At 39.5% G+C, this 18,119-nt stretch overlaps 1 protein-coding gene across 1 annotated transcript; it reads right to left on the reverse strand.

Moving 5' to 3' along the window:
* Positions 1-8,370: 8,370 nt before the first annotated feature.
* On the reverse strand, positions 8,371-17,876 carry MS3_00007507 (uncharacterized protein). Its single transcript, XM_051215793.1, has 6 exons — positions 17,370-17,876; positions 14,524-14,570; positions 14,385-14,493; positions 14,229-14,349; positions 9,303-9,418; positions 8,371-8,470 (listed from the first exon to the last, which is right to left on the reverse strand). Exons 1-6 carry the CDS (start codon positions 17,444-17,446, stop codon positions 8,380-8,382), a joined length of 561 nt encoding a protein of 186 aa, XP_051066327.1. The 5' UTR covers positions 17,447-17,876; the 3' UTR covers positions 8,371-8,379.
* Between the last annotated feature and the right edge of the window lie 243 nt (positions 17,877-18,119).

Consider the following 18,119-nt stretch of genomic DNA (forward strand, 5'->3'; position numbering starts at 1 on the left):
GTGGGGAGTATTGTAGGGCCAGTGAAATGTCACTGAGCCCTAGCCAAATCATCCGGCAGTTGGATCACTGAATGTCGAACAGATCGTCGCTCCCTGCCAAGGTCATGTACAACTGACGCGCATTAGTTAATTGTATGTCATGGACTGGCCCATGCGGCAGTGGTCTTACTTTGGCTTGTATCTACTTTAACTAATATATTTCTGTAATAACGTCCTTTGTGTTGTACAGTCTTCAAAGCATCTATAGTACCTTGTTACGTCAATGGGGATAGTCCACGTAAGGTGCTGACCACGAGGTGTGACTTCGACGTTAGTTGGTTCGTCACACTATTCACGTCTAACTCGAGTAGGCCTCCAATCATTTCGACATAGATCATCTACGTTGGTGATCTACACTGGTGAGCAAGACTTCGAATAACGCAACCTATCACTATAATCTTTATTATTGTATTCTATACTTATTCTTTTTCATTTTTATCATCGCCTATGTTAATCTGTTACTGTGAACTTTCGTTGCTTCATGTCAATGTTGATTAGCATTTAAACCTAAATAATTCGTTCAATCGACAGAACTAACCAATCAACTACGATTATAATCGGCTATCGTGGTTCTTTAACAAGCATTAGCAGCATGTAAATGCTCCTGTGTAATATGTCTGTTAAAATATCAACCACTCGTGAGTATAGCCACAAGGCAACACGAACGCATATCTCTTTGTACCTTATCCACTGGTATAAATAAGACAAGATTAACTATCGACTATAAATTCATCTTTCTGCTTAACCACTATCCACTAGAATGTTCTGCTTTTTTACCACTGCCTGCCTAATTTCCAATTGCTGAGTTCCATGGCCAAACAGAGGATACGAATGCTAGAAATTCACGTCTACAACGCTGTGTTAATCGAAAAATTTAATCAACAGTACCTCGTACATAATCCAGATTCAAACTACTGCCTACTTCATTACTTAAAGGCAAGGGTAACCCAGGCGAGTTTCATAATTTCATTAGATTATTTCGTACTATATTTATGATGCGTGATAACATTTCGTAGTTGCTTTCACGTAAACTAGTCATATATTCTGTCACTGCCGTCAAGTTTTAGTCGAAATCATGTACATTTATGACTCGTTAGTCGACATACTGTGGTAAAACATATTGCATGTACACGAGCACGCTTAGTCCATGTCCCAAGTACACATGTTGTCGTACTTAATATGTCACTTAACGCTAGGTAATAAGCTCTTTGTATCAGCCTTTTACGAAATGGCCACGTTACCTGGACCCTCTAAACCTTAGTTACATTGGTGGTTACCATTTTAATTAATGTTTATTATACCCCTTGTATTTGCTAATAATTCACACGGTAAATCATGGCTCGATTTCCTTATTACACGACAGTCATTTTAATTCTATTTTCGGTTTATTTACATGCGATACGGGTTTGGAAAATATCTAAACGTCCTCGAAAATTCTCCACGAACCCAACCATAGTTTCGTATATGTTTTTATTCACACATCCAACTGTTACGCTAATCATACCTAAGCGAACGTTCAGTGCAACTGTCAATATACGTAAGAACGATGTTATTTAGACTTGACATTGTAACACATCTGAACTATTGTAGTTGTTCTACTTCGATGTCGTACTTCATTTTATGAAGTATTGTTTCCTCGTGGCTGTTATTTAACAGATGATTCCGGTAAATCAATCGGCTGTTCAACTACTCGACGATTTACAACCTGTCCAGTTCAATTGGTGGTCTGACGACAATATCATTCGCGCGAATCATCAGTTTATGCAGTCGAGCGAATCTCCTGCAAACTGAAAACGATATTGTCGCCTCTATCCCAACACTGACAGCGTTTTTCACGGGTATCATTGACATGAGTCCAGAGTGACACTCTTGGTTTCTTATGTTCTTCTCGATATTTTTCTGTTCACTAACCGAACAAACACGCAGCATTCACCGTTTATCATCTTTTAGAGACTTCATCGTGCCACCTTTGCTGTGGATTTGTAGCCTTCAACCCTTACTGACTGTAACAGCAGTCATCGACTTTTCAAACTGTGACTACAAGTTGGTCAATAGCTTCGCACAACGAAATAACGACCACTCTTCACTGTTATACTTCTGTACTTACGGTTAGTCTGTTAGATATAGATATAACTAGAATTCGACACTAATTAATGGCTGTCAACGACACTGCCCGACTTACAACTTTAAACTAATGACAGTACAAATATGGATATCGATTGATAATACACTTATCCTACTATCGCTATAGCATCATTACTCTTGCGGCAGACTTAACGTTTGTCATCGGAGGAACTGAATTACTTGTCAAGGCTATATATTTCAGCGCGACTTGATAGAACAATAAAACGTTTTGTTCTTTTCATTATTTCTATGGTTAATCAATTTACGTTTAAGCAACGACCTACTAACATATTATGACTCGCTGTTTCCCGACCAGTTTCTGCCGCCTCCTTTCCATTTGTTTTACAGATAAGCAATACCTGGAGAATTTATAATATTCGTTTGGCACTCTCCGACGCGCGACTGCTCCCAACATGTTTGGTACCGATTCAACCGGCCGCTGAATCTGGTGGGGAGTATTGTAGGGCCAGTGAAATGTCACTGAGCCCTAGCCAAATCATCCGGCAGTTGGATCACTGAATGTCGAACAGATCGTCGCTCCCTGCCAAGGTCATGTACAACTGACGCGCATTAGTTAATTGTATGTCATGGACTGGCCCATGCGGCAGTGGTCTTACTTTGGCTTGTATCTACTTTAACTAATATATTTCTGTAATAACGTCCTTTGTGTTGTACAGTCTTCAAAGCATCTATAGTACCTTGTTACGTCAATGGGGATAGTCCACGTAAGGTGCTGACCACGAGGTGTGACTTCGACGTTAGTTGGTTCGTCACACTATTCACGTCTAACTCGAGTAGGCCTCCAATCATTTCGACATAGATCATCTACGTTGGTGATCTACACTGGTGAGCAAGACTTCGAATAACGCAACCTATCACTATAATCTTTATTATTGTATTCTATACTTATTCTTTTTCATTTTTATCATCGCCTATGTTAATCTGTTACTGTGAACTTTCGTTGCTTCATGTCAATGTTGATTAGCATTTAAACCTAAATAATTCGTTCAATCGACAGAACTAACCAATCAACTACGATTATAATCGGCTATCGTGGTTCTTTAACAAGCATTAGCAGCATGTAAATGCTCCTGTGTAATATGTCTGTTAAAATATCAACCACTCGTGAGTATAGCCACAAGGCAACACGAACGCATATCTCCTTGTACCTTATCCACTGGTATAAATAAGACAAGATTAACTATCGACTATAAATTCATCTTTCTGCTTAACCACTATCCACTAGAATGTTCTGCTTTTTTACCACTGCCTGCCTAATTTCCAATTGCTGAGTTCCATGGCCAAACAGAGGATACGAATGCTAGAAATTCACGTCTACAACGCTGTGTTAATCGAAAAATTTAATCAACAGTACCTCGTACATAATCCAGATTCAAACTACTGCCTACTTCATTACTTAAAGGCAAGGGTAACCCAGGCGAGTTTCATAATTTCATTAGATTATTTCGTACTATATTTATGATGCGTGATAACATTTCGTAGTTGCTTTCACGTAAACTAGTCATATATTCTGTCACTGCCGTCAAGTTTTAGTCGAAATCATGTACATTTATGACTCGTTAGTCGACATACTGTGGTAAAACATATTGCATGTACACGAGCACGCTTAGTCCATGTCCCAAGTACACATGTTGTCGTACTTAATATGTCACTTAACGCTAGGTAATAAGCTCTTTGTATCAGCCTTTTACGAAATGGCCACGTTACCTGGACCCTCTAAACCTTAGTTACATTGGTGGTTACCATTTTAATTAATGTTTATTATACCCCTTGTATTTGCTAATAATTCACACGGTAAATCATGGCTCGATTTCCTTATTACACGACAGTCATTTTAATTCTATTTTCGGTTTATTTACATGCGATACGGGTTTGGAAAATATCTAAACGTCATCGAAAATTCTCCACGAACCCAACCATAGTTTCGTATATGTTTTTATTCACACATCCAACTGTTACGCTAATCATACCTAAGCGAACGTTCAGTGCAACTGTCAATATACGTAAGAACGATGTTATTTAGACTTGACATTGTAACACATCTGAACTATTGTAGTTGTTCTACTTCGATGTCGTACTTCATTTTATGAAGTATTGTTTCCTCGTGGCTGTTATTTAACAGATGATTCCGGTAAATCAATCGGCTGTTCAACTACTCGACGATTTACAACCTGTCCAGTTCAATTGGTGGTCTGACGACAATATCATTCGCGCGAATCATCAGTTTATGCAGTCGAGCGAATCTCCTGCAAACTGAAAACGATATTGTCGCCTCTATCCCAACACTGACAGCGTTTTTCACGGGTATCATTGACATGAGTCCAGAGTGACACTCTTGGTTTCTTATGTTCTTCTCGATATTTTTCTGTTCACTAACCGAACAAACACGCAGCATTCACCGTTTATCATCTTTTAGAGACTTCATCGTGCCACCTTTGCTGTGGATTTGTAGCCTTCAACCCTTACTGACTGTAACAGCAGTCATCGACTTTTCAAACTGTGACTACAAGTTGGTCAATAGCTTCGCACAACGAAATAACGACCACTCTTCACTGTTATACTTCTGTACTTACGGTTAGTCTGTTAGATATAGATATAACTAGAATTCGACACTAATTAATGGCTGTCAACGACACTGCCCGACTTACAACTTTAAACTAATGACAGTACAAATATGGATATCGATTGATAATACACTTATCCTACTATCGCTATAGCATCATTACTCTTGCGGCAGACTTAACGTTTGTCATCGGAGGAACTGAATTACTTGTCAAGGCTATATATTTCAGCGCGACTTGATAGAACAATAAAACGTTTTGTTCTTTTCATTATTTCTATGGTTAATCAATTTACGTTTAAGCAACGACCTACTAACATATTATGACTCGCTGTTTCCCGACCAGTTTCTGCCGCCTCCTTTCCATTTGTTTTACAGATAAGCAATACCTGGAGAATTTATAATATTCGTTTGACACTCTCCGACGCGCGACTGCTCCCAACATGTTTGGTACCGATTCAACCGGCCGCTGAATCTGGTGGGGAGTATTGTAGGGCCAGTGAAATGTCACTGAGCCCTAGCCAAATCATCCGGCAGTTGGATCACTGAATGTCGAACAGATCGTCGCTCCCTGCCAAGGTCATGTACAACTGACGCGCATTAGTTAATTGTATGTCATGGACTGGCCCATGCGGCAGTGGTCTTACTTTGGCTTGTATCTACTTTAACTAATATATTTCTGTAATAACGTCCTTTGTGTTGTACAGTCTTCAAAGCATCTATAGTACCTTGTTACGTCAATGGGGATAGTCCACGTAAGGTGCTGACCACGAGGTGTGACTTCGACGTTAATTGGTTCGTCACACTATTCACGTCTAACTCGAGTAGGCCTCCAATCATTTCGACATAGATCATCTACGTTGGTGATCTACAGTGGCTTACTCTCACCCTTTCTCTTTCTCCTGGTGATCGACTGGATCATGAAGACGTCAACATCTGAAGGGAAACACGGGATACAATGGACATCTAGGATGCAGTTGGACGATCTGGTCTTCGCAGATGATCTGGCCCTCCTATCCCAAACGCAACAACAAATGCAGGAGAAGACGAACAGTGTGGCAGCAGCCTCAGCAGCAGTAGGTCTCAATATACACAAAGGGAAAAGCAAGATTCTCCGATACAACACAGAATGCACCAATCCAATCACACTTGACGGAGAAGATTTGGAAGATGTAAAAACCACTACATATTTGGGCAGTATCATTGATGAACATGGTGGATCTGATGCGGATGTGAATGGGCGGATCGGTAAGGCAAGAGCAGCATATTTACAACTGAAGAACATCTGGAACTCAAGACACCTGTCAACCAACACCAAGGTCAGGATTTTCAATACGAATGTCAAGACAGTTCTACTGTATGGGGCAGAAACCTGGAGAACTACGAAAGCCATCATCCAGAAAATACAGGTGTTTATTAACAGTTGTCTACGCAAAATACTTCAGATCCATTGGCCTGACACTATCAGCAACAACCTACTGTGGGAGAGAACAAACCGGATCCCAGCGGAGGAAGAGGAAGAAGCGCTGGAAGTGGATAGGACACACATTGAGGAAAGCACCCAACTGCGTCACAAGACAAGCCCTCACACGGAATCCTGAAGGCCAAAGGAAAAGAGGAAGACCAAAGAACACATTACGCCGATAAATGGAAATAGACATGAAAAAAATGAACAAGAATTGGATGGAATTTGAAAAGAAGGCACAGGACAGAGTGGGTTGGAGAATACTAGTCGGCGGCCTATGCTCCATTAGGAGTAACAGGCGTAAGTAAGCTCACTGAATCAGTAGGAAGATGAACCAAAATTATAATCTCTACTGCCTCTAAAGCGACCATTTAGGTTCCAATCAGTTTATCAATGCCGCTAAGTGGAAAACTTTTAAAACCAATACTCAGAAAAGTGGATCCTTAATATTTTGATATCTCATGGAATACATTTGGAAGTTAATATATATAAGAAGTACTCTTCACTTAAATTTGTAGGTATAACTGAATGTACAATTTAGCGTAAATAAGAGATTTAGGTCGTGTTAATAGTAGTGTTTTGATCGGATGATATGATCACTTCGTCTTATTGGACATAGTAGTATTCAATACTATGTAAAGTCCCTTACATGCCACTTATGGTTACGAAAGACTTGAGATTGCTTGAATATTCTTAGTACTAAGAATATTCATTTTATTTTGTTTATTTTAACAGATATGGTACAAGGAGGCACCAAATACAAATGCGCCACACAGATCTCATTTGATATATGTGGGGGCTGTGATACTACCCGGGTGCCCAAATCGAAGCAGGTGGTTTTCTTAGGGGGCCACACCCGGAGCCTTCGACTTGAAGGTCTGATCCACAAAGCAGTGGAGCAAGGTAAGGAGATGCAGTCCCATGGTAGCCGGTGACCAACGATTGGTTCCTTCAGGATACTGAAGCCCATGTGTACCATTGGTTTGGAGTCAGGGTTTTCTAACTCCCCTAGGTGGACTCTCAGTATCCACCAACCCGGTTAAAGCGCCGGACGTTCCCTTTTCGTCCTCTCAATCTCATAGAATACATTTGGAAGTTAATATATATAAGAAGTTCTCTTCAATTAAATTTGTAGGTATAACTGAATGCACAATTTAGTGTAAATAAGAGAGGGCTCCATGGTCTAGAGGCTAAGTGTTCGTGCGTGAGACAGGCCCCGTCTCTGATTCTCGGGTGTGGGTTCACACTGCAGAAGAGTCTCATAATCAAACGGCTTCCAATGCTTCAAGGTTTTCAGTGGGGTTCTAGCTAAGATTATTTCGTGATTAGCAAATAACTGGGTGAGTATGTTTCTATATTCCCTATATTGTAAGATTCTGTTGGACTCAATAATTATTGCTAAACATTTTACTATTTCTTCATTACTGTTAATTAATTATTTACAACTTGACCCGTTGCTTTAACACTCTGAGCTTGTTTGTGCATAAACTACGATTTCTCATTTGCGGTTTGAAAATTTATGTACATAAACTCATGAATGTTCGAGGCGCAATCACTGAGTGAATAAAAACAACTTACCCGCTTTCTGTGTTCGCTTATTTAGGATTAAATATTGGGTTAAAAGAAGGCGTGCGTCCTGCACCAATAGGAGTTGAGTTTATTATGGCCACAACTGAAGCTTAAGTTGGTCTACAAATGAGGAAAGTATACTCCGTGTAGGGGATTATAATCTGCATCTTATCTAGTGATCCACTAAGAAACGTATAAAGAAGACTCGAGGATCGCAACAATAATAATCAGCAGCTATCGGAAGTAATCGAAATCGCCTAATTATTGTGAATCAATTGAACTATCGCCATGAATCATGGACGACAAATAAATTGTAACAAGCAAGACCTGAGGATACTGGCTTCTATTCAGAGATATTTTGTAGAAATCCATATCTAAAGAGTTTAATGATATTTGTTTAATATTATTTGACCTCCTATGTTTGTTTGACTAACAGAGAACCGTGATGATAAATCGATTAATATAACAAAATCTTTGAATTGTCTTGGTTTACAGGAAGTATGATGAAAATAAACGGGACGTATAAAACGATTTGTATTTAAAATTAAAAATTTTACGAATAAATATTTGATTAAATGATATCTACTAATGAATTTATAAATTATATAAACTGTTCGGATGGAACGTCGTAAACACAGAATTTGTATGTAAATCCATTCTCTGTGAAAGTACCCGCTGGTATATCCGGTAGACTAAACAAAAAGAAATTAAACTGGTTAATATAACTATTTTGGAAAGACATATGGCATGCAGACTACTGTTTTTGACTTCTGAAATAACCTCTACCATTTTGATGGTTGATATTCTTACCTACATTCAAATGTCGAAATTAGAGCGGTCATAACAACTTAACGACGGTTTATTTTCGGCACCAATATGCCTACTAGCTGACTGAAGGTAGGAGTTACCAAATATAGGAATAAAGTTCAATCAAAGATGATTTACTTTTCTCGAGGCTTTGTGTCCATTTCGGAGGATGATGACATCAATTTTACAATTTTAAGGCCTATCATAGAATAAGAAATTTTTCCAATATTAGCTGGCTGACTGATGTATTTAGTAAAGACGAATATATAGAAAGAACAACATTTGAATAGAGCCATATAAACTCATTTATTTCACTAATTCCCTAAAACTCCTTAGGGGCTGGATAATTTAGTGGTTATAATTATAAACAGTTAACATTTTGAACGACGACGTCGCCATGGAATAGCCCGCATTCCATGCTATCTCAGACGATACTTTTTGGAAAACTAACAAAAGTGTGTAAATCCACTTTTCAGACAACTGATATCCACAAAATAGATGAACCATATTATTCTACTCAAATGTTGTACTTGTTTCGTTGAGATTTAAATAGAAGTAGAATTGTGATTGAATAATTCATGGATCTGTTGATGGACTTCAAATACGATGACCACAAAATACTGAACTACAAATAAATCAGTAGTTTCATCCATTTATTTATAATTATCCATAAAATAAAGACCCTCACAAGGAGTATTGGAGAGTTTAAATACTTACTCAACTTTTTTCAGTTTACTCCAATCGAGTTTTGGGAAATAAGTATCGCAGTCCACCTCATTTAGTATGTGCGTACAATAGATACGAACCGGGTATATGGATTGTTTCAAGGCTTCCTAAATTAAGAAAATATAGGTTGTTTGTAAATACGAAAGCCTAAGTTTAAATAATTCGAGCTCAGTTGCACACAATAGACTTCATAAAGTGCTCATGGTTACTGCTTTGATTAAACGTAAAAAAAAATTTGTGGTTCATTTAAATGTCCAATGACATACAAAACCCCTAATGACTACCAACCATCCGATTTGTGTAAGTTCATAAATATGGCCGTACAAATGACAAACCTTTTTTCTCAAATCTCAGCCTAACGCCCGTTAGATGTTAAATAAACGAAATCAACTCTGAGGAATTTCGATCCAGATGGTATCTAAATAGACACAAGAAGGTACTCTTTTACTCCTAAGGTAACGCTCTCAGATAGGCATGTTTATCAAAACTGAAACAGTTTTTTAAACACCTTCGAAATCGATAGATGAAATCATTAGGTCGTTTTCCGATTTCATTCCTTTTCCGATCGCGTTCTCTAACTCATTATTTTACCATGGTAGACTATATCAATAATCTTAGTTATTCGTTGTATATCTTGTTATCTCCTATATAAGTATATTTAAATCGATCATTGACACCAGTTTTAGGAACAGATGAAGGTAACATAAACGAATCAGTCAGTCAGCTACAACGTAGGACCAGGCACATATATGCATCGGTCCAAGTTACCATACCTCATTAACACAACAAGATGGACACCGGATTCATAAAAGTAGTTCATTCAGTGACGGTAATATATAAAAGAAAGATTGCAATAAGGAAATAGTACACGAAGAAAGAATTAGTTCGTAGAATGGAAGATATGAAGCGATTTTAATCTCTTAGTTTAAGGGAAGACAGACAGTGTATACACCGACGCCATTGTGATCGATTCTGAGCCATGTCACCAAGAGTCTCCAACCATTGGTTACGACAGTCAAGCGGACCCCAACCAAGTAGTCTGCATCTACCAACATGGCTCAGACTACAAGTTAGTGACTGCAAGTACTGATGCCACGTTTTGGTTTGGCCGCCCCTAACTTTCTTCCAACCATCCCCGACACCGGTTAGCATTGCACGTCGCGGTAATCGGTGCTCAGGCATACGTAACACGTGGCCCAACCATCTCAGTCGATGAAGATTCACAACCTCATCAACTGATTTACCATCATTCTCTAATACCCTGCGTCGAACCTCACTATTACTTACCCGGTGATCCCAACAGACGCCAGTAATATTTCTAAGGCATCTGTGGTCAAATACTAGTAGCTTACGAGTGTCTTCTACTCTTAGTGGCCATGTTTCGCTGCCGTAAAGTAGAACAGAACGAACTGCCGTGCAGTATACTCGTATTTTATTGATAGATAGATATCTCGCCTTCGCCATAGGTGACGTAAGTTGGCAAAAGCCAAATGAGCTTTTCGAATCCGTGCTGAGATTTCGTCAGACACCAACCCATTAGGGCTGATCAGACTTCCAAGATAAGTGAAGTTGTCAACGCGTTCGACTACTTCACTCCCTATCCTTAGTTCAGATGTTGACGCAGACCAGTCCTGAAGCAACAACTTGCATTTAGAGGGAGAGAAGTGCATTCCAAACATTCTGGCATTGTTGCTCAGTGCTACCAAAAGACTCTGCATTTTATCAGCGTCTTCACCAAACAGGACTATGTCATCTGCGTATTCTAAGTTGATAAGTGGACCTCCTGGAAGGAGATCAATACCCGAGAATTCAGTAGACGAAAATGTTATTTACATCAGTAGGTCTATGATGAAGCTAAACAAAAATGGAGAAAGTGGACAGCCTTGACGGACACCACTTGAGGTTGCAAAAACAGATGACAATTCGCCATAAGCTCTGACTCCACTGGTAGTGTTTGAGTAAAGAGCCTTTATAAGGTTTATGTACTTCTGAGGTACGCCTTTCAATGACAGACACTGCCACAGAATCTCGCGGTCTACCGAGTCAAATGCTGCTTTTAAGTCGAGAAAGACCACCATTGTCGGACGCCGATAAGTATGCCTATTTTCTAGAACCTGACGAATAGTGAATATGTGGTCGATGCAGCCACGACCAGGTCTAAAGCCAGCTTGGTTCTCTCGTGTTTGCAGTTCACGAGTCTTAGTTAGGCGTCCGATAATTATCGAGGCTAGTATTTTAGATACTATATTAGTTAAACTAATCCCTCTATGGTTGTCACAGGATGATTTTGACCCTCTCTTATATATTGGGACGATAAGTGATTGTGACCAGTCAGATGGAATAACGTCTAACTCCCAGATCTTAGCTAAAATATTAGTCAACCTAATCGCTAAAATTGGACCGCCATCCTTAAAGACCTCTGGAGCCAATCCATCTGGACCAGCTGCCCTTCCTCGTTTCAGAATTAACTATAGCCTTTTGAACTCCTGCTAGAGTTGGGGGACCTACTTCAATGTTCATTCACACTGTCTGGGAATGGAGGGTAGTTGTAGAGTAGCTGAAGGCCAGCTGAACTGTTCTCTGGAGTGTTCCGTCCATCGTTCTAAACGTCTGGACTGGGAGCAGATCAAAGTGTCGTCTTTTTCCGATATAATCTCACTTACACTTGACTTATTAATTCCAGTTTATTTTATTAGTCTGTAGAGCTGTCTTGTGTTCCCTATAGTCGCCGCCTTTTCCATCTCTTTTGCTTTCGTTGACCACCACCTAGATCTGATTTGTATTCGCTCTTCATCGTGTTCAGAGCCTGATGGGATGAGTTTACGAGAATCCATCAGTGCAATAGACCTAGAGGAAATCCATTGGTTCTTTGTGGTTACAATCTGTGGTTTAAATCACTGATAGATGTCACTGCTGTTTCCACAGCTGTTTGTATAGCTTTCCAAGCAACATCTGGGTTAGCCTCGTTTTCAGAACTACCTAAGTGTGACCTCAGCTGTTTCTGGAACCTACTTTTGGTTTTCTCGCTACTCAATTCAGTTATAATGGGTCTTTTTACTGTGGCTTTCCTGCGTCCAGTGAGGCGCAAGCAGAGGCGTGCCCGTATTAGGGCGTGATCGGAGTCCAAGCAGGTACTCCAGAATGAGCGACAATCTTCTACCGGCCCTCTCCAACGATGACTGATGGCAATATGGTTTATTTGAGTCCATCGTTGGTTTGGTGTAGGGGGTCGCCATGTTAGACGATGTCTCTCCTTATGCTTAAAATTTGTGTTTACTAAAAAATAAACGACTGTCTGAGCACAGTTGCAGCAGACGATCACCATTATCTGTCCGTTGTGCCGGAATACTAAAACACCCACCTAAATGCCTTTCTGTTTGGTTTAAACTATCTATCTGGGCATTAAAGTCGCCTGCTACGAGAACTATGTCTGAGCGTTTAGCTTTCTGAAGAAGTTCGGACAGCTTTCTGTAAAATTCATCTTTCACTTCATCCGAGCTGCAGTCGGTGGGAGCGTAGGCAGAAACGACAAAAAAGCAACGACGTGTGTCTCTATCCTTCCGAGTTCTCACGGATCCGTTCAGCCGAACAGCACATAAACGACTGTTAACGGGGATTCACTCTAACAGTGCTTGTTCCGCTCTCATGCTTAATGTTATGCCTACTCCTGCCAGTCCACGAGAGCTGGCCGTCGGGTCACCAGATACACGGAGGGTGTATCTCGTTGGCTCGCCGTTTTGCCGAGGTGAGGTCAAGTGAATGACCACACTGGAATCCTGTATGCGTGTTTCGGAGACACAGCATACATCAAGGGTACGAGATTCTAGGGTTTTAGCCAAGGAGGCCTGTTGACCGATTTGACATAGGGTGTTTACGTTGAAGGCTCCAATGTGTAGTTTGGAGCGAGGTTTCAGTCGACCTGAGACAGTGTTTCGCGCACTAGAATCGTTGGCTATGGTGACACTTGAGGGGGAAGCCGAAAAAGGAAGTTTAGAGGTGAAGGTCGATGTAGGAGGAATAATAGGAATTAAAGAGGGAGGTTGATTATGAATACAATGGTCTTGGGTGCTATTAGAGGTATGAGGGCGGTTATCACTTCCCGGTTGCCCACACCGTGGAAGGGTTCTTCTGGAGGTACCTGAAAAGGAAATTGGATTAGAGGCGGTCTCAGTGACCTGGGAGCGTGACCGCAGTACCCAAGAGACGACTGTTTGAGGTCGGTCACACACGACCTTTTTATGGGTAATTTTTTTGTTAGCTCCGTACTTGTTGATACCTTACCACCGGAGACGGATATCCGTAGGATAAGACGAGGTGTGACATTTTTAGGGTCGACCTTTTCTAACCCCACCCATCCTTGTGGGAAGGCAGCATCGCTGTCATGTTGGTTGTCCGAAGGAAACACCTTACTGCTATCACACCTCTGTACAGTCAGCAGTACGACTTCACCTTCGGACCTTGGGTTTGTTGCTTTGAGTCTTACCGTTCTTCAACCGACCTGTCTGACATGGTAGGACCTTGAGGAACGGTTGTTCCAGCCAGTATAGTTCGGTTGCTTCATCACGATAGGCAAGCCCGACCACCACGTCAAGGTAGCAACAACGGTTGGGAAAATAAACAAATAATGATAATAAAGTCACTGAAAAGATATATATATATATATATATATATATATATATATATGGAATGATGAATTTAATAAATGGGGGATATAGGAAACTGATGTATCGTTAATAATGCAGTTGGTTTTTCCAATTATTTGACCATTTTTCTAACTAATAAAAGAGAAAACGTTAATAAATCTTAAGAAACAATACGAAAACACTTAATAGGTCCATACGTTCTATGGTTAATTAGTCTAGAATAATTGTGCAGAAGCCTACAGAGATACAAAACCGGACATAAAATTTAACTCACTTCGTAAAGACGATGCCCACCAATGATAAAAACCTCATCTACTATGGAGCTGAATTCTTCATTATATAACAAGTCAATGGCCGCATTAAGATTGGGAACAATTTGAACACGTGGTGGTGCGCTTGAAGGGCTTGGTAAGTTATAAATAGGAAGTACTGTGATAGCGTGCTTGATACCACTATGTTAATCCTATCCTTTAGTGGTTTGAAGCTCTCTGGTATAGATTCCCATGTAAATCTCCCCATAACAACCGCATTTTTGAGACCTGGATTTATTTTTAGGTTAAACACTTTACCTGGATGAGCTTTAGTTGTTATTGATTTGAAAAATTCCATGTCTTTCCTGAAAACAAGTAATAAGCTTAGTACTTTGGTGTAAAATTTGGATTATATAACGACTACAATAGCTCACTGAAAGCAAACGAATTAAAGCGACTAAGCAATAAATTGGTTAATCTTTTCGATCGATTGCTTGTTTACATTACAGTTTTAGGAAATTCTGACGTTAATTTCATTGATCAGAATAATATATGAACCACATTGAAGGGATAATTAGCCAGTCACAAACGATGTAGAACCTGTACGTATGTACATCGGTTCAAGTTTCCATACCCCATTAGCATAGAGAAATGAAGTTGTCAGGCTAATTCCCAGAATAGCAGAGGTAGTAAAAGTATCAGTGGTGATAGGAAATATGAAGCATCGAAGAAATGACTCGAAAAGTAAATATAAAGTAGCGAAATAAAAGCAAAAAAAGTCGTAGGGACATTAGAATATCAGGATTTGGATGAAGATAGAATAGATTCACCTGCGCAATTGAAAACGATTTTGAGCGATGTTATTCGAAGTTTCTAACCATTGGTTATGATAATCACGCGAACGTAAAAAAAGTAATATGTACCTATTAACATGGCTAATTTCAATTATCAGTGACTTTATAGACTGATATTATGTTTTGGTTTGGCCGCCCCTAGCACTCTTCCAGCCTGCTCTTGAACAAGATATAATAAAAATGCAACTTATTTATCATAAACAGGTTCGTGTGATTTACTTTTAGTCATACCTCTTACACGAGGGTTATTGATATTATTCTGGAGCTAAAAATTACGTAGATGATGCATGGTTTGAACCTAAGACATACCCTTTAAAAAGCCAAAAAAAACCACTACTTGATAAAGCCACTAATCGTTGGAGAACTGGTTTTGAAGAATAATCATCTCAAAAACACTTGATTTAGTTACTTTGTTGGAAAAAACCTACTTTACGTTAACCATAATCACTGAAGTATCCGTATAATGTTGACAGTCTGTTTACAACCGCCCCGTATGAAGCTTTGAGAATAAATGAGAAGTGCTGAGACTATAATTTATGGACGACCTTTGAGTGACGCCAAACTGACCATGAGAGTCTTCACTTAATAACTAGGACCAAATGAGGGTTATAAACCAGTGTGAGGAATTAGAATTATGATTTACAGTTGATGGTTAGAGTTAGGAATTACGTTTAGGGTTTTAATCACGAACTGACACCAGCTATAATGCTAAAACTCTATTTAGCCAAGTAGATGGGTGAATTTCGCGCCGAAATCCGAGACTCGTTATCTTAGACCTGATTGGTTCGCCACCAAATTATAGTCTCGCCAAAGCGCCTAATATGCACCAGGTTCGCTTTATTACGTCGTTGGTCTGGTTGTAAGAGGATAAGTGTATAATATGACGGTAAAATCGTTTTGTGCTGAAAAAAACGATCAAATTTCCATCAGTTATTTCAGAAGTCCTAGTTTTGGTTATTATTGCCTTCAAATGACTGCTAAGACTTGGTGGAAACTCTTAGTAAGTAGTCGTAGGACTTGAGAACATGTTTTACAGTAAGGCAGAATGGTCGTCTTATGAGTATTATTGTATTCAAATACTGGATTCGATGTCTTGATTAGCCTACACATATCGTCCCAACGATCCCCTATATTGCATATTGTTCTCAGATACTAGGGCTAAGTATATAAAACCACTAAGATTACTTTATTACAGTCGCGTGGGATGAAATATGTATCGGTTAAATCAACAACTCGACTTGTTAAAAATCCGCTGGTGATGTGTCAAACATCCAGAAACTCTATGGTTTCGCGCTGTCAAACATAGCTTAGAGTAAAAGGTGTTTTTCCTGACCCGTAAAAATTTTTCTTGATTGTTTTCTCATTTAAGTTATACAGTTCAATACATAATAATACTGCTTGTCCACTTTATTTGATGATTAGACATTTCTCCTATTCCAACTATTTACTACAACTTTACTTTCCTTGGCAGTGTATTGGTGAGGCGAGATGCAGTCTACTGCTCACTGCCAGAGCTCACATTCATAATGAAATTTTTTTATAAAAATACTCAACCGCTGAAACATCAATAGCAAAATTTTCAACAAAAGTATTCATAAAAAGACTTGCTTGTCGCGTAAGGTTGACGGTCTCAGTACCTAACTTCTAAACATTGGGACACTATAGTCAAGTCAGTTTGAACAATACTCTTATCTTTTACAACAGAATTATGAATCGGTTCCTAAAATACGTGGCTCCCAAATTGCACCTAATTGCATGTTTTTCACACAAAAAACCAACACTAATAAAGAGTTCTGAATTTGAGTCTTCAGCTTTAATAATTGAGGCGCAAATATTACATGTATGTGATCAACATACATGTTGGTTGAAAAATATTTGTTTATAATATATGTTTAAAATATGTTTAGGTTCAGCGGATATATGCTGAACCTAAACATATACAACCCAAACCATTAGCAAGTCCAGAAAAACATGAAAGGTAACCATTGCTGATTTAGGAATCACTATAACATCTGTCTTCACCAGTCTTCTAAAAGTAGATATCTGTAGGGAGGTGGTAGTCAAATATTTGACTATCACATATGTAATAAAATTTTAGGTAGCATTTTATCCAGAATTGAATGGCTATTTAACCAACCTTTAAGAGCAAGCTGTTAAGGAAGACATAATCTACTTGAAATGTCTGAGGTTTTCATTACCTTTTTAAACCCTGCAAACTATTCAATCGAAAAATTTGAGTAAGTCTACGAATTATAAATGTTTACTTCAGAATATTAAACGACTCAGTATGTTATCGAAGCTGGACCTTACTTTATTTTCCAAGGCAAACCTCCACCCTTCCCGATACCCCAGTTTTCAGAAACTGCAACAACAACATTTAGACGCATGTTTTATCGCGGAATTGACCTTGTAGTCCATTAACGCGGGTTCAGTCTTCAGTAACAAAGACAGTAGGTTGGTGAACCTGTGTTAATCCTGAATGCCTGCCTTCCAGTGAAGGTGCAGCTTCTCCTTAAAAACGCTTACTGGTGTGGCTGATGCCATTTTTTGGGTAGGGAGTTTCAGTGATTGACCACTCGAGGCATTTCCTCGTCAAGGCATTTGAATGCTCGGCGAAGTGACCATAACGCAAGAAAACCTTTGAGAGCAACTGCGTTGCAGTGCGTAGTTGTTTTCAAGTCATGACTTATTATTACTCCTAAGTCTTTGTGTTCTTTAACGCATAGAAGAGGTTTACCATCAATGGTATATTGGTAACCATTACCGTGACCGATGTGCATTAGCACACTCATCCTAGAGTTGATTTCTAAGCCCCACTCTCGAGCCCATCTAACTAAATCGTCTAAGTCAGCTTGAAGATCCAGATAATCAGCCGCACTTTTATTGTTCTCCAGATTTTCACGTCATCCGCAAACAATAATGTCGACGACCTAAGCAACAGCGGTAACTCATTAACTTGGAGTGGGGAGAGCAGAGGGCCTAAGATGGTGCCTTTGGGTACACCACTTTTGACCGGCTTTCAATCGGATAGCGTTCCGTTGACCCTCACTCTTTGTCTGC

The sequence above is a fragment of the Schistosoma haematobium genome, chromosome 4 (assembly GCF_000699445.3).
Source record: "Schistosoma haematobium chromosome 4, whole genome shotgun sequence".
NCBI lineage: Eukaryota > Metazoa > Platyhelminthes > Trematoda > Strigeidida > Schistosomatidae > Schistosoma > Schistosoma haematobium.